The 18,155-nt window shown below is 38.4% G+C and overlaps 1 protein-coding gene across 4 annotated transcripts in view; it reads left to right on the top strand.

Moving 5' to 3' along the window:
- Positions 1–18,155, top strand: part of trappc9 (trafficking protein particle complex subunit 9) — a 665,954-nt gene that overhangs the window by 28,906 nt on the left and 618,893 nt on the right. For all 4 annotated transcript variants that reach the window (XM_015357321.2, XM_015357322.2, XM_006635851.3 and 1 more), the window contains 2 exons: positions 4,098–4,314; positions 14,342–14,485. In XM_015357321.2, the coding sequence (XP_015212807.2) occupies positions 4,098–4,314; positions 14,342–14,485 (361 nt within the window). The remainder of the gene's footprint in view (positions 1–4,097; positions 4,315–14,341; positions 14,486–18,155) is intronic.

The raw sequence follows: 18,155 nt of genomic DNA on the forward strand, positions 1-18,155 counted from the left end.
GGTTAGGGTTAGTAAGTCTGGTAAGTCTGCATTACTTTAATGAGCCTTTTCGTTGTGCTGCATGCTTTATGTACTTCTGTCCCCCCCAAGAAAAGGACTTGGATATAGATATATATGTGGATCCAGTCTCATTTCGGTAAAATATTTTTCAGAAATATAATTTTAAATTATTGCAGTAAAAGAGGAGGGTAGGTTCTACTTCCACAAATATTGTCAGGTGAAATGCATGTAAACTGATATGACAGAAACATGTAATACAGACATTTTAAAAGGTATTTTTTCTATTCAAGATTTAGCTTCTCAGTTAAGATTCTATCTTTGACTTGAGATGGATAGGATTGCCACCATTCTAACATTTCCAGCTGTTCCAGCTAAGAAAGTGCCTGAGATTTTGGCTATTGATTAATCGTTGATGCTTTCTGTAGCTATAGTGGTCTACAGTAATCACTGAGACTGTCTGGAATGGATCATAGTCTAATTTCGCCTCAAGGACTAATTAAGTAGAAAAGTGTAAGAAAATCTAGGAGATTTACATTTCATAGTGATTTAAGGACTAACATTGAAGCAATCTTACTGCATGACCTTAAGATCTTGGGTTTGAAGTTTCTCTTGGTGTCCTCCATGAACATATTGCACATGCACGCTTTAGAAGATCTACAGGAGTTAAAATGATTGTTGGCCTAATTTATCCATCTTCTACATGGAGATTATTAGTCTAATTTGCCAGTTATCCTACCATAAAAATGCAAATATTAGCATTTTTTCATTGGAAAGGAAATGAGTGGGATAGGAACTTGTGTAATGAATTTTGAATTCCAAACCCGGAGGTTTCTATATAAAGAGCACACTTTTAGAAAGATGTAGCAACACATCAGATAGCTTGACAGCCAAGAAAAACCTGTCAGTATACATAGCATGAGAACTGTAATTTTAATGAGGAAAATGTGGATGAAGAGAAAGCAGTATAAAAGTACTGTTAAACCCAAATTTGTGGAATAAATCACCCCTAGAACAGAAATGCGTCAGGTCAGCTCCTCAATGATCAAAGATAACTGTACTTTGCAGATTAAGGTAGAATGATAACTTGTATGTAATTAGCATCTGTAAACAACATGGGAAAAATGTTTTCATTATGAGTAGACCTAAACGTTTAGTCTTTAGCAAATGGCAAAGACTGGTGCTTCAGTTATTCAGAAACTACAATATCATTATGGCCAAATTAAGTTACTGGACTTCTTCAGAAAGAACAGTGACACATGAGCCAAAGACCACAGTGGAACTTACAGGGAAGTACATTTACAGTGGCTATCAAAAGTATTCGCCCCCCTTGGGCTTTTACAGAATCACAATGTATTTATTTTTTTTGCCATTGATTGACACAAAACAATGTCAAAGTGAAAACAAAATTCTACAGATTCCCCTTAATTAATTATAAATATAAAACACAAAAGTGATTGCATACCTGTAAGTTTCCCCCCCCTTTACTAAGACACACCTAAATAGGCTCTGGTGCAACCAATGTCTTTAGTAGTCCCATAATTATTTGAATGGAATCCCGCTGTGTGCAATTAGGGTGTATCAAAGTATAGGTTTAGGATACATACACCTATCGCTGGGAAGTCAATTATTTGATTTGTAACCCTTCCAGCAAGAATTACATCATGAAGACAAAGAAAGTTTCAGAGTAAATTTGGTTATATACTGCTGGTGAAAACTTTTGCAATTCATTATTTTCCCATTGTGTGTTTATAATTAATTAAGGAGGATCTGCAGAATTTTGTTTTCACTTTATCGTGTTTTCTGTTAATCAGTGGCAGGAAATTAATTCCCCCATGGGGGTGAATAAAGTATTTTGAATTGAACTGAAAACTCCCAGTTTAATGCATTATGATTCCATATTGTAACACATGAAAATATAAAATACAAAGTCCAAGGAGGGTGAAGACCTTTGATAGCCACTGTAAAACTGAGATCATAAAGGGCTGTGAGATCTGGAACACGTTACCCAGGGATGAGATGCGATCCTTGGATCAATTAAGTAGTAAAAAACAAAAAAAGCTAGATGACCCAAATGGCTGTCTCATTTGTAAATGCCCTTTAAAATGGAAAATAATTTTAAAAACTCAGGGAATATAACAATTTACACTAAAATGAAATGTTAAGTGGTTTCACTGTAATCATAAACTCGGTGTCCAATTGCAACCGTTCAGAACATGTTTTAATAATAGTGCAAATTTAATTAGGAGGAAACCGCTCTTTTGGGAGAACATTTGTTTGTCTGTGTTAATACCGAAGCAGGCAGCATAACCGCTGCTTGACATTTCAGGCTTTGCTTTGTTACTGTGCGTATGAGTTCCTCGTTGAGACTGGGTGCTTACAAAACCCAGACAGTGGAATCTGTGTTTGCAGAGAGAACAATCCCACAAGTACACATACTCATTTGTAAAAAAACTTGTATTTTCATATGTACATCATAAACGCATGTTCAGTATCCCCAGTATCTGTAGTTGTACTGACACAGCTTGCTGTTCGTACAACCTGAGAATCCTTTGTCTTCATTTTAACCTCTACTACTAGTTATTCTGTCCTTGTTCTTCACTTTATAAAAGCAAAATAACGAATATCTCCTCACCCCCTTCACTCGACTCAAACAGTCTCTTCCCTTTTAATATGCATGTATAGTTGGATATCTTTTGTGTGTATACACGTCACTAGTGGGGCTCTGGTTTAGTCATTTTATCGCATTTCTCTAATCCAAGTCGAAATAATGCAGTAGAAAAAAGATGGTTGGGTCCATTCATGCAGATTTTGTATGACTCCCCTGACAAGGTAGGTACCTCATATCATATATATATATATCAAAGTATCAAAGTTTAAAATGTGAACAGTCAGGACTCTTGGTTTCTCAGAACCTTTAGTGGTAGAACATTATTGGTAAACTTAATGCTACTGCAGCTGTATAAGAAGATTTGGCTGGCTTTTAGGGTATATGTACGAGTTGCGGTAAGGTGTCAATAGTATATAAAAGGTATTTGTCACCACCCCTTACCATCCAGAGATCGGTGGAACGCCCAACCCTGAAGACTGTGGATCATCGGTTTATCACCAGTACTGACAAAGACTCTGGTTATTGGTTGGTGTAGTTGATTATTGCCTACTGGGAAAATGACGTGTCAACTGATTCATAATTAATAGTCAGATAAATTGACTGCCGAATTCAATATATTCGGTAATTGCAGTCCTATGGCAGCCAGATTTATTATCAATGTGATCGCAAATGTTAGGAGTGCTTGAGCACACACAGCTCAAACCGACATGGGACCTAAGGATGGCAACTGAAAACCTTTGTGTTACTTTGCACCCTGTCCTTTCATTTGATGTTCATCTATCCATTTTTCTAACTGTTCCTTCTATAATTCAGGGTCATGGGCGAGCCAGAGCCTTTCTTGGCAAGCAATGGGCACTAGGTGGTGTACACCCTAGATGGCCTGTCGCTGGGCACTCACAAATACAGACACGCACACACTCACAATGCCAATTTTCCCAGAAGCCAGTATGTCTTTGGGTTGTGGGAAGAAACCAGGGCACCCGGAGGAGACCAGATTGATCATGGGGTGAACATACCGCGAGGCAGAGATGCTAACCCCTGCACGACTGGATCCATTTGATGTTCATATCAGACTGAAATATCGATACATGCCTGGATTTATCCAAAATGAGACTACTTTAATGTTATGCAACAAGTCGAGGTTTATTCCAGGCTGAAAAGAGAAGAAAAAGAAACACAACGTTTCGGCTGTGGAACCTTCTTCGGGTGTGTTTCTTTCTTCTCTTTTCGGCCTGGGATAAACCTCGACTCATTGCTTTGCAGGCTACACATGCTGATGCAGCTCCCTACTTGAACTATTTTGATGTTTTGGCTTACTGGGGTATCTTCTAAGGTAGCTTTTGTATTTCTAGAATTCTTCTGTTTTTAGTTTTGCTGTTTTGTAACGTGTACCATTATACACAGCATTTATATAAAACTGAATTCGTATTGCTGTAAAAAAAAAAGTATGAATTCAAATACCGAAATAATGGTCTTCTTTTCACTTTAGCTGTCTGAAGAGGAGAAGATTCAGCGTTACAGTATTTTGTCCGAGCTGTACGGCTTAATTGGTTTCCATCGCAAGTCTGCATTTTTCAAGCGTGTGGCTGCTATGCAGTGTGTGGCCCCCACCATCCCTGAGCCAGGCTGGAAGGCCTGCTATAAACTGCTTCTGGAGACTCTGCCTGGATACAGCCTGTCTTTGGATCCGCAGGACTTCAGTAAAGGTAAACCTCTTCTTTTGATATTGGAGCTTCTGCTTTGAAAGTCCGCAAGTGTATCAGGTATATAGGTATGACCTGTGTTCCTGTGAGCACTTGTGGTTTGTGAAATTTCTTCACCAGCTGAGCCCTCCAACACACACACCTCTCATTTTGAGATTCCAAATTTCCATTTGCCTCCGTCTGCTCAAGTGAGTCTTACATTTTGTGGACAATTGCTGGAAATGTGGAGGGGTTAGTCAAAGAGCATCGTGGTGGAGAAATGAGTCATTTCTTATAACGACGGAGAAGACAATAACTATTCCTTCTGGATGGTTGCCAGTACATATTATGGAAAAACTAAAACCAGGACCACATCAAATCTTTTACCTAATTACTGTAGATCCTTTAAAAAAACCTTTGTTGAGGTCTTTAGTGGAGCACTCTTGCAAACAGAAAGAAGCTATCAGTTACGGGGTTCATAGTTTGAGAGTGATGATTGGGTTAAAGTGCTTACTTGATGTTGTCCAGACAGAAGAATATTTAAAGTTGCCCTTTTATAATGGGGACCTCATTGTCTTAATAAACCTGCTGTTGTGTTAAATGATGAAATGATCTATTTCATCATTTAGGTTGGAATCTTTGTATTCTTTTGACACATGGTCATAATCAGACAAGTCATTGGATGTCATATTGAAAATTATCATAAAAGGGTTTTTGTTTTAAACCAACCAGACAAACAGCTGTTCCAAGTGATACGTTTAAGATAAAGTGGATGCATCATTTTGTAATTTCACATAAGTCTGAATAATTTTGCAAGGCACTGTATATGCACAGGCAGAAACAATATATTGTTACTGTTTATAGCTTCTTAGACTATAACACAAATTGCAAAATGAAATATTATGACCGTATTCGCAGTCAGTAAACCACTGGGGTGTGAGCTTTTTTTCGGTGTACAATATTTCTTTGGCCTCTCTGCCCCCCCCCACAGTATTGAGTTGTTTTCCTGCTTGCATATAATTAATATAATATAGCTTAAAATGTAGTTCTGCTTCTAGTTCTTGAATTCATTTGGCTAAGCAAAAAAATAAAAAGAAACAACTCTTTTGCTTCTACGCATTTGACTTTGAAACTTTTTTTGTAGGATTTCAGAATCCATTTTGGCTTGATCATCTAGGGCTATCGGTCTGTCTCCACTTTTGTTTTTCTTCATAGACCTTTGGATGGGAAATAATAATTTTTGTTGCAGGAGCTGTTAGGTAGTTTTACAAAAAGTTCAGCCTTAATACATTTCCATTATGGAGTTTCTGTATAGAATGTTTGCTTCTTCATAACGTGATTTGATCTATAGGCAATGTGAAATGCTGTTTTTTCTGTCCATTCATCCATTTACTAACTACTTCTTCCAGTGATGCCAGTCCATTGCAGGGCACACAAAGACAGACAGCCAGACTTACATACAGACACACGCCAGGGCCTATTTTCCCATAAGCCAATTAACCTGCCGGTATGTCCTTTGACTGTGGAAATAAACAGGAGCATCTGGAGGAAACCTGGAGTTATTCTATCAGTAAAATGTGGTGTGTATATATGAAAAATAAAATCTTTGCCTTGGGCCTGGTCACTGACTTTTAGAAAATTCTTCAAATGAATATCGAATAGCGATTTTCCCTCAGGTATTCAAGTCATTTTATCATTTACGTGACCTCTGCACAAACACAGTAAAACAAGACCTTGAGGGATCTGACAGATGTATATATTTAAAAATGCATGAGGAACAACTTTTCTGACTTGATTTTGATGGATTGATTAATTTTCTTTTACACCAGTGTGGAAGAGGACTATTTGCTTCATAAAGATTTTCAATAGCGAAACTGTACTGTAAGGACACCAAGGTATCGGATACGCATTTAATGCTTGAATAGGCAGTTCAGACAAAGAAACTGTCATATAAAGTATCTGCACAAAAATATTCAAAAGAAAGTACAGTAAACTTTAAAAAAAACATGGTTAAATCTTGTATTAAATACATCCTTTGTCTTTGTAGTCTGTGTAGTTTAAGGTCTGAAATATCTGCTTTCTACATGCGGAATTTGTGAGTCTTTTGTAGATTGAGATGAGTCTGCACATTATACAAGTCTGTAAGTCGTGCATTTCATTGTTTCATAGCTGTGGGCCTCCATCTGCTGTCTCAATCCCTTGTCTGACCTTGTGGCCTACAAATCATGTGACTGACCTTAAGTGCAAATCTGCAGAACAGCTCTGGGGATGATGTGTGTGGGGGGGGGGCAGGTGTTATTTGCCTATCCCCGTTTTGCTTCAGCGCGCTAAAATGAGAGCTGATTAAAATAACAAAGCTGTAAATTGACACCTGGTGATGACAATGCCCCTGAGGAGAACCTGCAGTTAGAGCAGAGAAATACAGACAGGGCCATGTTTTATTATTCCCTTGTGGGTACGGTACTTGCTTTGCTCTGTCAACATGCACACATGCGCAGACAGTGTATTCCCAATTAAATAATTCAGTGCAGAGAAACCCAAAGTAAGCAATTAAATGCCACTCAACAGTGAATAGAGCACTATCCTGACTTGTTTCATTTTATCATTTACAAATCTGTCGGATGCATTTGAAAGTCAGTATTTGTGCTGAGTTGGGTTCCAAATAACCTGGTTGTACTGTAATTTTTTCATTACATTTTCTTCTTTTGCTTTTTTCGTTATGCATTTTTTCTTACATACAGTTCATGACTGCTAAAGAAGCAGTGTAATTTCTTCACAGGGATTAAAACAACTTTTTCCTGATTTGTTTTTCAGCTGCATGACACTGCATGACATGATATCCTGCATGTACAAGATCATAATGCAATCAAGGTGCTAATTAGATGGAAGTATAATGTGACAAGATAGCCCTCCCACAGACCTGCCAAGCATGATTTAAAGATGCATAAAGTGCTCTCCTTCAGATTCAGTTCTTCAAATTAACATTTTAAATCTCGCATTTGGTCAGTTATATTCCACACAATGACTTCCCACAATGAATTTAATCATAAAAGAAGTGAAACAAAGCAATTCCGTGATTTAGGCTTGATCCGAGTCACAACAGAATACAATGTTTGCCTACCATATTGACAGAAATGACTTAAAATTGATGTTGCTTTAAATATTTAGCTGACATGATGAAAAACAAAATTTAAAGATAATAGATTCACAGTTTACATATCAGTTGTACAAGATGCCCACAGTAAGAAGTTTAAGGTGTTTGGAATGGAGTGGCATGGTTAAGTCAAGACAACTTCGGTATGTAAAACACAGATTTCTGAAATGCCTTGCCCAGAGAATACAGGTGCTACCTTACAGGAGCATTTGGTCTAATTACTTATTGAATTGAGGAAGGTATATTCTGGCATTGAGTACTGGATATTGAATGTGGCTCAATAGAGAGATCATGAGGAAGTGAGTGGCACACAGGTTTTATTGTTTTGCAAATTCTTATAAGTACTTTCAAATGACCAGAAATGGAAAGTGCAATGGAAAGTGCAACTGTTCTGTTGCTGGGCTTTTTTTACAGGTTAACGTGATTTGGGGTTTTGCAGTTTTAGGGGTTATAATTGTAGCCATGTCATGAACCTTTTTTGAGTTTTTCCTATAGAAGTTCAGTGGCAGTCAATATTCAAAGACACAGTCCTAGCTGGTTTAATAGACTTGTAAATAGAGATTTATTGCTGGCTGTATGTCAGGATTAATAAGAAAAGATTTTGTGTTGGTGCGTCAAACTAAAAAAAAATGAATAAAGTTTCACAGAACACAACAGTTGTAATTGCAGTTGTGAACCCATCACAACTTTCTTTACTGACTTAAGTGCTTCCTTTCAGCAGACTGTGGTGCCTTTGTCAGGGCCTTTTGAGGATTTTTCATATTTGTAACAAGTCCCTTCGCAGTCTTCACTTTTCAAGACTAAATAAGTTTGATTCCTTCAGTCTGCCAGTATGAATATTTGTACATTTGTATTTAATTTAATATCCCTTGGTATAAATTTTATACTTTTGAGTATGAGAACATTTTGTTTGACTTATTTCTATTTAATTATTTTAATAATGTTTTGGAAATAAGTAGAATGTATAAGAAAGTTGTGGCACTTTCGTGAAGGGGCTATCACTTGCAGTAGACATAATAATTTACTGGAAAAGAAGTAACTTATAAAAAATGCTTGATATGATATACACATCAATATAAAACAGAAACGACATGGATTTAGTTCCAAATCCTTCTGGTTATTTTAGGCCATGATTAAAGCAGTTTAAGCAGAGTCAATAAGAACTGATGGAGTTCTGTTTAAAATTCAATTGAACTTTGATTATCCTATTTTTATGTATAATCCTCGGTGCATGTCTTCAAGGAAGTTTGTAATTTATTGGTCAAAGAGTTAGGAGAATTAAGAATAATGGCAGTGTCCAAAACAGCAGGGAAGGAATTAAATTATTGAATGTGAAGAAGCAGCAGCAACATCGACATTTCTGTTTTCTGCAAACAATGTGCGCATCCACTTGTGACCAGGCTTAATTATTCTGTAAACCCATTTGTATTAGCCCTGGGAGTATACGCGCCCATCAAAATGTTTCTCTCTCCTAACCCATGATATTCTAGGCAGTGAGGCATTGTATTTGTCGTGTTGCTGAAGATATAACTTTGAAAAAGCCACCTATTTAATCATTGTTAGTGGTACTAAAATGGAGATTTGCAGTCATAACCTGAAAAGTGAGACCAGTTCTCAAAACTGACACAATAACAGGAGGTCATTTTTTTTTCTTGGAAGACTTTTGTCGCAAAGAGGGACAATACCGGAACAATCACTTTGCGTTCGGCTTTTGTGACATTTCCGTCTCGCGTTTGGCCTTTCAAGTTCCTTGAAGTTAAAAAAAAAAAGTCTTTGCATCGAGCAAGTAACTGTTTTTTGTACACCGTCCCTATAATTAGAATTTAATTAGAAGGTTGCTATGCTCTGTCAAAAGAGTTGGGTCTGTGACTTGGGCCACATTTGTTTTTCCCAGTTCATTCATGGATTTTACTTCCTCATGACAAGTGTGAGGATGAGTTTGTCCCACTGTTTGATACAGCCGGGAGATTCTCGGCTCCAGCTGCAGCACTTCGTCAGTGTGTGCCTGATGCCTGACATGCAGATGTGCAGTTCGTGTTTGAAAGATACATTTAAGGTGATAAGCTTTAATTAAACCAGGTGTTGCAAAGGGAATAACAGGATGCAGGGAAAAGGGAAATGGTTACTAAAAATTCAGATGTACAAGAAGGAAAATAATCATAGCTAGGTTCCCCCGCAACTTGCTGTTCTTCTATGCAGGTGTGACCAATTTTGGAATTTGTTTCTTTAGCATGTGTTAAACAAATATATATGACAACGAAATAAAAAAATACCTTTGTATAACCAAGAAAATCTGAAGACTTGGTACTGCCAAGCAGTATGTCTGTTAACTACGAGCAAGCTTTATTTTACCTTTTATTCATCTTCAGTTTATCTGTTTATTTCCACAGCTTTCTAAGCAAGCACAAAATGATGATATATTTTGAAAGCATTTCAGACTTCAAAAGATTTTTTTTTTTGTTTAGGCTTGTGCCATTTCCTTTTTTTTCCCTTATATTAATGCGAGCAGGCAGTGCCTCATTTATTTACTTATAAAGCAACACAGGCAAGGGAGCCCAGCTGTGATGTGTCATCCCGAAACTGCAAAGTTCCTGGCAGCACCAGGAGAAACATAGTAGAACAAAAAAGCATCGCAGAGATACGGCCAGATAACAAACAGCCACATTTTAATTTAATAAGAAGCCACTCTTAAAATAGCGTAGGCCAGGTGTTCGGTTTTGCCAGAGAAAGGGGAGTTCAAAGTGATAAATGAATTTCACTCATCTGTGATGTAGCCTCTTATTAAGAAGACTTTGTAATAATTTGTTACAGTTGGGTTAAAATAGTAGTGCCAAGTTTTGAAATGAAAAAAAATACCACATTTCTTCCCCGATATTGACTAATGCAGTGTAATATTGTACACAGCTGTGCATATAAATATTTTTTTGCAAAACAAGAATAAATAAATTGTTTTTTTTTTTTACAAAGAGAACTGACAGCATTTTTTGAACTCCTAAAGGATATTTCCTTTGAGATAATCTGTATTGTTAAATAGCATCGCTATTATACAGGTTTTTTGGGCAGAAAAGGGGGGGACGGACTTAAAATGTTTTCAACAATTTTCTTTTAAATGTAATAGATACTGGCTGAAATGATCTTGTGGCATCATAATTTAAGCAGATATTTAAGATGTTCCTTGCACACCTGAAAATGATTCACCTTTCTAAGCTCTAGAAAAAATAAATCGCAAACCTAAAATAAGAGTATTGTTAATCCCTGCACTAAGCACCCTCTGAAGTAAATGGAGCTTTGGTGCCCCTTTATCCTTTATTTTGGCAAGATTACAATGTTGATTTTTACAAAAGCTACATTCTATCATTTTATTTTGGATGCAGTATTTGAGAGAACCTTTTATGACTCCCAAGTGAATGTACAGCGGAGGTATTTGAACTGTGGGATTTAAATAAATGCCAAGATCAGTATCCTGTACTCTTTACAAGGGACTAATACTCTGCCTTTTGTTAGCCAGCCAGAAGGTGTTGAGCCTTTGATTTAGGCAATGTGTGACAGTGTGATAGCTCTGTAGCAGGACCAATATCATTATCTTGGCAGTGTGCTAATTGGATTGCCAGACACCTTCAATCATACCTTGAAATAACACCAATGAAGACATTCACACGGAGAGCTGGAGCCTACAGCTTGTCCACTGGGTTTCTTTCACCTGATAAAGGCATGTTCAATGTATAATAAGAATCTGCCTCAGTTTTTGTCTTTAGGGCACTTCGTGTTCTCTCGGGCTTTAAAGTGATCAGCATCAGTTTTTAGGGCTAGAAAACGCGCTGTCCCACATGTAAGGGAGTAGGGCGAGTTGTGGCACACTCCACACAAAATTGCGAACTTGCTGTATGCGTTTAGCCTAGAAAAAAACATTTCTTTAAAAGTGCATCTTCATGCTTAATTTGTGAGCTTTGTGTTGTGTGCTGGTAATGAAAGGCATTTAAATTTGTCAGCCTTATAAACACATGTGGAAAGAGTGTGGAGACTGTAGCCTCATGTATGTATTGCATCCACAGAAGGAAAGCAAAATTTGCTTGATGCGACAGCAGCCAGAGTGCACCAGTACTTTCACTACACATCAACTATCAGTGGGGAGGAGAGCAGTTTATAGATTGGGCTTATTAGGAGGCCATGAGGAAATTTGGTCAGGAGGCCGAGGTAACAGCCCTATTCTTTTCAAGAAATGCCCTGGGATTTTTAATAACCACACAGAGTCAGGACCTTGGTTTTACTTCTTCACTATACTGGCGCCTTTTAACAGTACAGTGTCCTCGTCACTATACTGGAGCATTAGGACCCACAAAGACTGCAGGGTGAGCACCCCCTGCTGGCCCCTCTAACACCTCTCTCATCTAGGTACCGACTAGGCTCTCACCTGCTTAGATTCAGTAGGTTGTCAGTTGAGATGCAGGGTGATATGGCTCCTGGCTTTAAAAGCTTAAACGTTTTTAATGATAATACAAGCAGTTACCTATTTTAGACTTATTGTTTTGAATTGGGGATTTTTAACGGCTTCTTAGCTTGCTGTGTCATTCTTCTAACAGACTTCAACTTTTAATATTTTCTTCTTGTAACTTCCATTTCTTTTATAGATTGCTTTGCAATAACAGTCATGGCATAAGCTCTGTGAAATCATATTATGGAGATGCTCATTTTCCTGGTTCCCTAATAGCTTCAAAAGGACTAAATAACTTTAACTGAATATGTAATGTGTAATGAAATTTGCCTCCTTCACAGTGTGCTTGACTTAGTGAGTTATGTGTGTATGGATTGCTTTTTAATAAAAAATAAAGCCTTATTGATACAATAAGTGGAACATCAATAGCACATTGACTTTTTAAAATAGTGATATATGTTTTTCCAAACAGGAGACTACCCTATAATTAAAATATGATGTGCTTGGTAGTATACTTTAAAACTGTGCAAAGCCCCCCCAAAAGTTTACAGTGTTAGAAAATCAGACTTTGAAGGAATGAGAGAGAGCTTAAGAGAAGCAGAATGGTAGGATAGGTATCAGTGAAGAATAAATGGCAACAGTTTAAACAGATTCTGCTTGAAGCACAGAACAGGCATCTCCCAAGAGTAAAGCCCAAGCTACAAAAGGCTCCCAAATGGTTTAACAAATCAGTTCTGAAGGGAAAGGGCTTTTATAAAAACATCAGAATCTGGTTAAGGAAGAGAAGTATAATGAATTGTACTCACAGGTAAAAAGGATATTAGAAAGGCTGAGAGAGACACTGGGATTTGGAGAGCAACAAAGGCTAAAATAAAGTTCTTTCAGTACGGCAACAGTAAAAACTGTAAAGGGTCGTGCAAGGTGCATTTGGCAGAATGATGGGAACATTTTAGACAATGAAAGGGAAATGGCTGATGTACTAACTGGTTATTTCACTTCTGTGTTAAACAGTATTAACACAGAAGAGGCGGAAGTACCTGGGTTAGTGGAAACACTCGAGATGAATAAACCTCCAGGTCTCTAGGTATTCTGCCAGTTGTGCTTAAAAAAAGATGTTATTCATAAGCCATTGATGCAGCTCTTCCAACAGAATCCTCAGGCTTGATTAGTGTCCAGGGACTAGAGAATTGCTAATCTAGTGACCACCAATAAGAAGATTAACAAGCTTGAACCAAGTAATTAGAACCAATAAGTCTGTGTACCTTTATGGAAATGATTCTTATAACTTAATTAGAGGGTCACTTCTGTGGAAATAAAATCCTAGGGAATAGTTAGCTTGGGTTTAATCAATTTGTTGCTTGTTCAGAGAATCCTATAAACTGTAGCTGATACGCCGAGTGTGCAATATAGTGCATTTATATTTTCTAATGGCTTTGATATATTTCCTTCTGAAACATTTTCTCTAATGACATTCAGTCAGCAAATGTGTATTTGAATTCAAAATTGAAGTACAGATAAGAGGAGAATACTCAATGGGACTTGATGTAATTGTGTACTACAAGAATCTATAGTAGATTTTATTACTGTTGCCAATGATCTGAAATGTGGTACACTTAGTAAACCAGTCGAGTTTGCAGAGGATACCAAAATAGGAGGATTAGCAAGTCCATCGCACACACACACACTCATACCCAAGCAGGATTTTCTCAGAGGCCGTTTAATTTACCAGTATGTATTTGGACTGTAGGTAGAAACCAGAGCACCTGGAGGAAACCCACACAAACGTGGGTAGAAACTACAGTTTCCTCTGATATAGTGCCTCAGGTCTGGCATTGAACCAGGGCCCCAGGTGCTGTTCCTGACCAATACGACTGGTGAAATACAAAGAATGTAACTTCTGGATTTAGCGGTCAGTGAATGTTTAGGAGCTGCACTGCATTGTTTGTGAATGAAATTTGCAAGCATTGCCACCTACATACTTTAACTGATGCGAATACTGTTGTAGTGAGCAGTCAATATGGAACAACAGCCGTTCTTTAAAGACTGTTTAAGTTAAGAAGCCTCCGAAGTACAACATAAACCTGAAATTGGTGTCCAGCTTGATTGTTACCTACACCTGTATATGTAGGGTCCTATAGTATCACAGCATCTTTACTATTACCAAGTAGTGTATATTTGTGTTTTTTCTTAATTTGGTGGAAAATCTTAAAAGGGAGCAGGGTAGGCTAGTAACTGGAAAGATGTGGGTTTAAATCCTACGCGGAGCACAGCTGCTGTACTCTTGAGCAAGGCGCCTCACTTCGATTGCTTCAGTGAAGTACTCAGCTGTGTGTATGGGTACACCTCTAAGATGCGTCGGATAGCGGCATCAGTACAGTGATAATGCCAGGTATGCGCCAGTCCTTCAGGTATTGCGGGACTTTTGGGGCGACGAATGACACAAAGAATTTGTGTTTTCTCCGCAGGGTCTCACCGGGGCTGGGCGGCTGTGCAGATGCGTCTGCTCCACGAGCTGGTGTACGCCTCGCGCCGCATGGGCAACCCTGGCCTCTCCGTTCGCCACCTGTCCTTCCTGCTGCAGACCATGCTGGACTTTCTCTCTGACCAAGGTAGGCCACCCCCCCATCCTGCCTGCAGGCTCTGCGTCCCTCAATGTGAAGACCATGGTTTTGGTAACAGTAAGGAAACCATGAGAGAGATCTTACCTCTTCAGTGAAGGAGACAAGGAAGACCTCATTTTTAGGTAGAAGGAGGAAAAGCTTACAGACTTATCCTTACTTTTTACCCACTCTTCCTGTTTGATTTCTGTCCTCTGATGTCTAAAGAATATTTAGGGACATTAAATAACCTTAAGCGTCAAGGAAAAGCAAACTTAAACAAGTTTATTGCTCACTACTCGTAGCTGTTTATTGTGCTTAGAGTGTGGGACTCATTTGTTGTGTAAAATTTAGTTTGATTCTTTTGAGGTGAACAGTTTTTGACTGCAGCGTGTTTATTATTAGGACTTAATCATGCCCTCGTATTTATCAAGACTCTATTAATATTAATGTATTTTCCTTTGAGATCTGTTTGCATGTTTTACAAAGTTAGAATGCATTTTACACACACAGTCATTCTCATGGGGTCAGCTTCTCGTGGAATTATTTATTCCGTGATTAAAATATTTATACAAGAGAGCTCAGGGAGATGTGAATTCTCACAGGTCTTGGCACTAGAAATGAGGTCCTCATTTACTCAAGGGGCAGTGTGTAATTGATGTACAGTTAGATGTCAGGCGGTGACGTTCAAGCCTTTGAGCAATCAGCATTACACGAGGAGAAAATCTGTCATAAATCGTAAGTTGACAGTGTCATCTATTAGTGCTAATTGGCTGTTTGTCTTTAAACAACTTTATCGATCATCTTGGTAGATAGTCTCTAAGGCATTAAAACCATTTTTCTTCATTTTTTGTGTACAGTTAGAGAGACAGTACGTCTCAACGTCTCAAGAGGTTATTTTTTCACACATCTGCAATATGGGACTATTGAAATGTGGGTCCAGCATGGTACCTGTATGCTATGATGCAATGCAATAAAATTAAAAAAAGAAAGCGTGAGTTTCAGGTAAAAATTGGGTCTTTTCTTTTCTAATAATGCGATTACCTGTGAATTGCTTTGTGGATCTGGAGATTACTGTGTATTCTCTGCTCAATGGTCCCTGTCATAGCTGTGAAGAGTGTAATATTGCTCAGAACGAAGCTGCCCTGGAGTTTCACAGCCATCGGTACTCACCCATGCAGTCTGGAGCTGAGTTTGCAGATGACATAATCAAGGCACATGTAATCCTCTGGCAGATAGAGTGCTAACACCATGAAATATTCAGCACTGTTAGCAGGAGCAATACAAATCAAGGGAATTCAGTGAACTGCGCGAGGTAAACGGCAGCCTCCGAAGGCTGCACTTTTCTTCCAGGGTTACCAGCACGAATCACTGCTGTTTTCAACTGCTATTTTAAGCACGATTCCTTATGAAGATGCCACCTCCGAAATGGATGACAATGGTCGAGCAGAAATCATAAAACACTTTTTTTTTTTAGAGTATACCCAAATCTCAGAAGATCTGAAAATAACATGCAGGTTTTAAACAGCACTGAGCACTTAAGAACTGGCCACTTCTTACTCACCGTTCAGTTTTATTACATCATGAAATGTTAGACGTTTATTCCATCTTATTTAAAATGTATCAACATCCTTTGTAGTTGCAAAATTTAACTTCTATGTTGTATGATCTCTAGCTGCTAGTACAGACAGAGCCAAATACCGTGCAAGCAGGTCCTTAAGTGCCTGTTAAATTATGCTGTTTTATGCTGAGGTAGAATGCAGTGTTATCAGCCCTGTTTTTTAAAGCCAAAAACTGAAAAATAACAGTAATACTTGATGCAAGTGCTGTTGTTGGTCAGAGAAAATCGCAAGTTTGGCATCTGTTTTTTTCAAATTTTGAGCTAGACTGTAACAGGTGCAACTGTCTGCAGTTAATATTTGAAAGTTATAGAAAACGGTTTCCGTTGTGCACTTTCAATAGAGTTTGCACCTAAAAATTGTATTAGCGCACAAGGAGTTTCATTTTATTTATGGTAACATAGAATAGTGATAAATGAGGGCAATTCAATTAAAAAGGTAATGCGACCTCACACAGTTGAAAATGAGTTTCCCTGGTGGTTTAAGTAGACCGAGAAGGTGCATCGTCATGAACCCACTGTGTTGCTCCACCTGTTTGCAAATGTGATTGGACACGGAGTCCTACTGTACATTGCTTCAGCAAGGCATCATGGTCCTTCATGATAACACAGGGACACACACCACCAACCACAACCAAGAGTGCTGATGCATTATGGGTGTAGGCACTGGACCACCAACCTGAAAATCATTGATTCACGTCTCCTCTGTCCCTTATACAGGCTCCTGTCCACATAGCTGATAATGTATTGTTACTGTCGAAATTCAATTCGTTTTGTTTCAGCTCTAGGAACGACATGGATTTGTAGTACACTGGAGTTCTTCCTGTTACAACTGGGGACGCACCTAAACAGATTTTGAAACTATGTGACAAAGCATTTTAATTGTAGCTATACATTAATGAATGAATTTGCAATGGATTGTTACTTGTTAACTTATTTTATAACATTTTTCCACACAATATTGCTTATTTTTTTTGTTGGAATCTGGGAACAGGGCACTTGGCTTTTTAATAATTCCAGATAGGTCAGTTTTAGTTGTTCATTGTCCTTGATTTACCTCAGTCTACATGTACTGTAGAAAATGTCCTCCATCCATTCTTTCTCCAACGCTTTGAATTACACTTTGAAAGTACTTCAGTAGATTCAGGTCCTCAGTGGAATTCTTAAGTAAGATTATAACATCAGGAGAGTGAAACACAAACACTGTGCCTCACAGTGACATAAATATGCACTGTTTCAGCATACATAATTTCTTTTAACATATCGTTGTTTGTAAGAAAATAAATTATGCACAGAATAGTAGCTCCTGTACAGATGAGGACCTCCTTTTTTGGAAAATATAATAATTATTTGATTGCTTACACTTATATAGCGCTTTTCTGGACACTCCACTCAAAGCACTTCACAGGTTATGGCGACTCCCCTCCACGACCACCAATGTACAGCCCCACCTGGAAGATGTGACAGCAGCTATAGTGTGCCAGAACACAGAAGTGGTGAGAAAAACAGAGTAATGAAGTAATGAAGTCAATTCATAGATGGGGATTATTAGGAGGCCATGTTTGGTAAGGGCAAATAGGAAATATGCCCAGGGTGCCAGGGTAGCACCCCTACTCTTAATCTGGGATTTTTAATGACTACAGAGAGTCAAGACCCCAGTTTTACGTCTCACTTTTACGACTTTTTACAGTAAAGTGTCCCCGTCACTATACTGGGGCATTAGGACCCACATAAACCGCAGGGTGGGCGCCCCCTGCTGGCCCCACTAACACCTCTTCCAGCGGCAACCTTTGTTTTTCCCAGGAGGTCTCCCATCCAGGTACTGATCAGGCTCACACCTGCTGAGCTTCAGTGGGTTGCCAGTTGTGAGTTGCTGGCTGCTAGCATCTGATACGTATATTTAGTTGGATATTATACATCAACTACTAAGTTATGTCTAGTATATTAGTCTTCATTCCCCTCAGGCTGCTCTCTTAAGAGGTCATTTAAGGTTCCTCTTCCCAACATCACAAATACTATTGCTCTTCAGTCCCAGCACATGGTCATGCACTGTGCATAGAACAC

The sequence above is a fragment of the Lepisosteus oculatus genome, chromosome 10 (genome assembly GCF_040954835.1).
Source record: "Lepisosteus oculatus isolate fLepOcu1 chromosome 10, fLepOcu1.hap2, whole genome shotgun sequence".
Taxonomy (NCBI): Eukaryota; Metazoa; Chordata; class Actinopteri; order Semionotiformes; family Lepisosteidae; genus Lepisosteus; species Lepisosteus oculatus.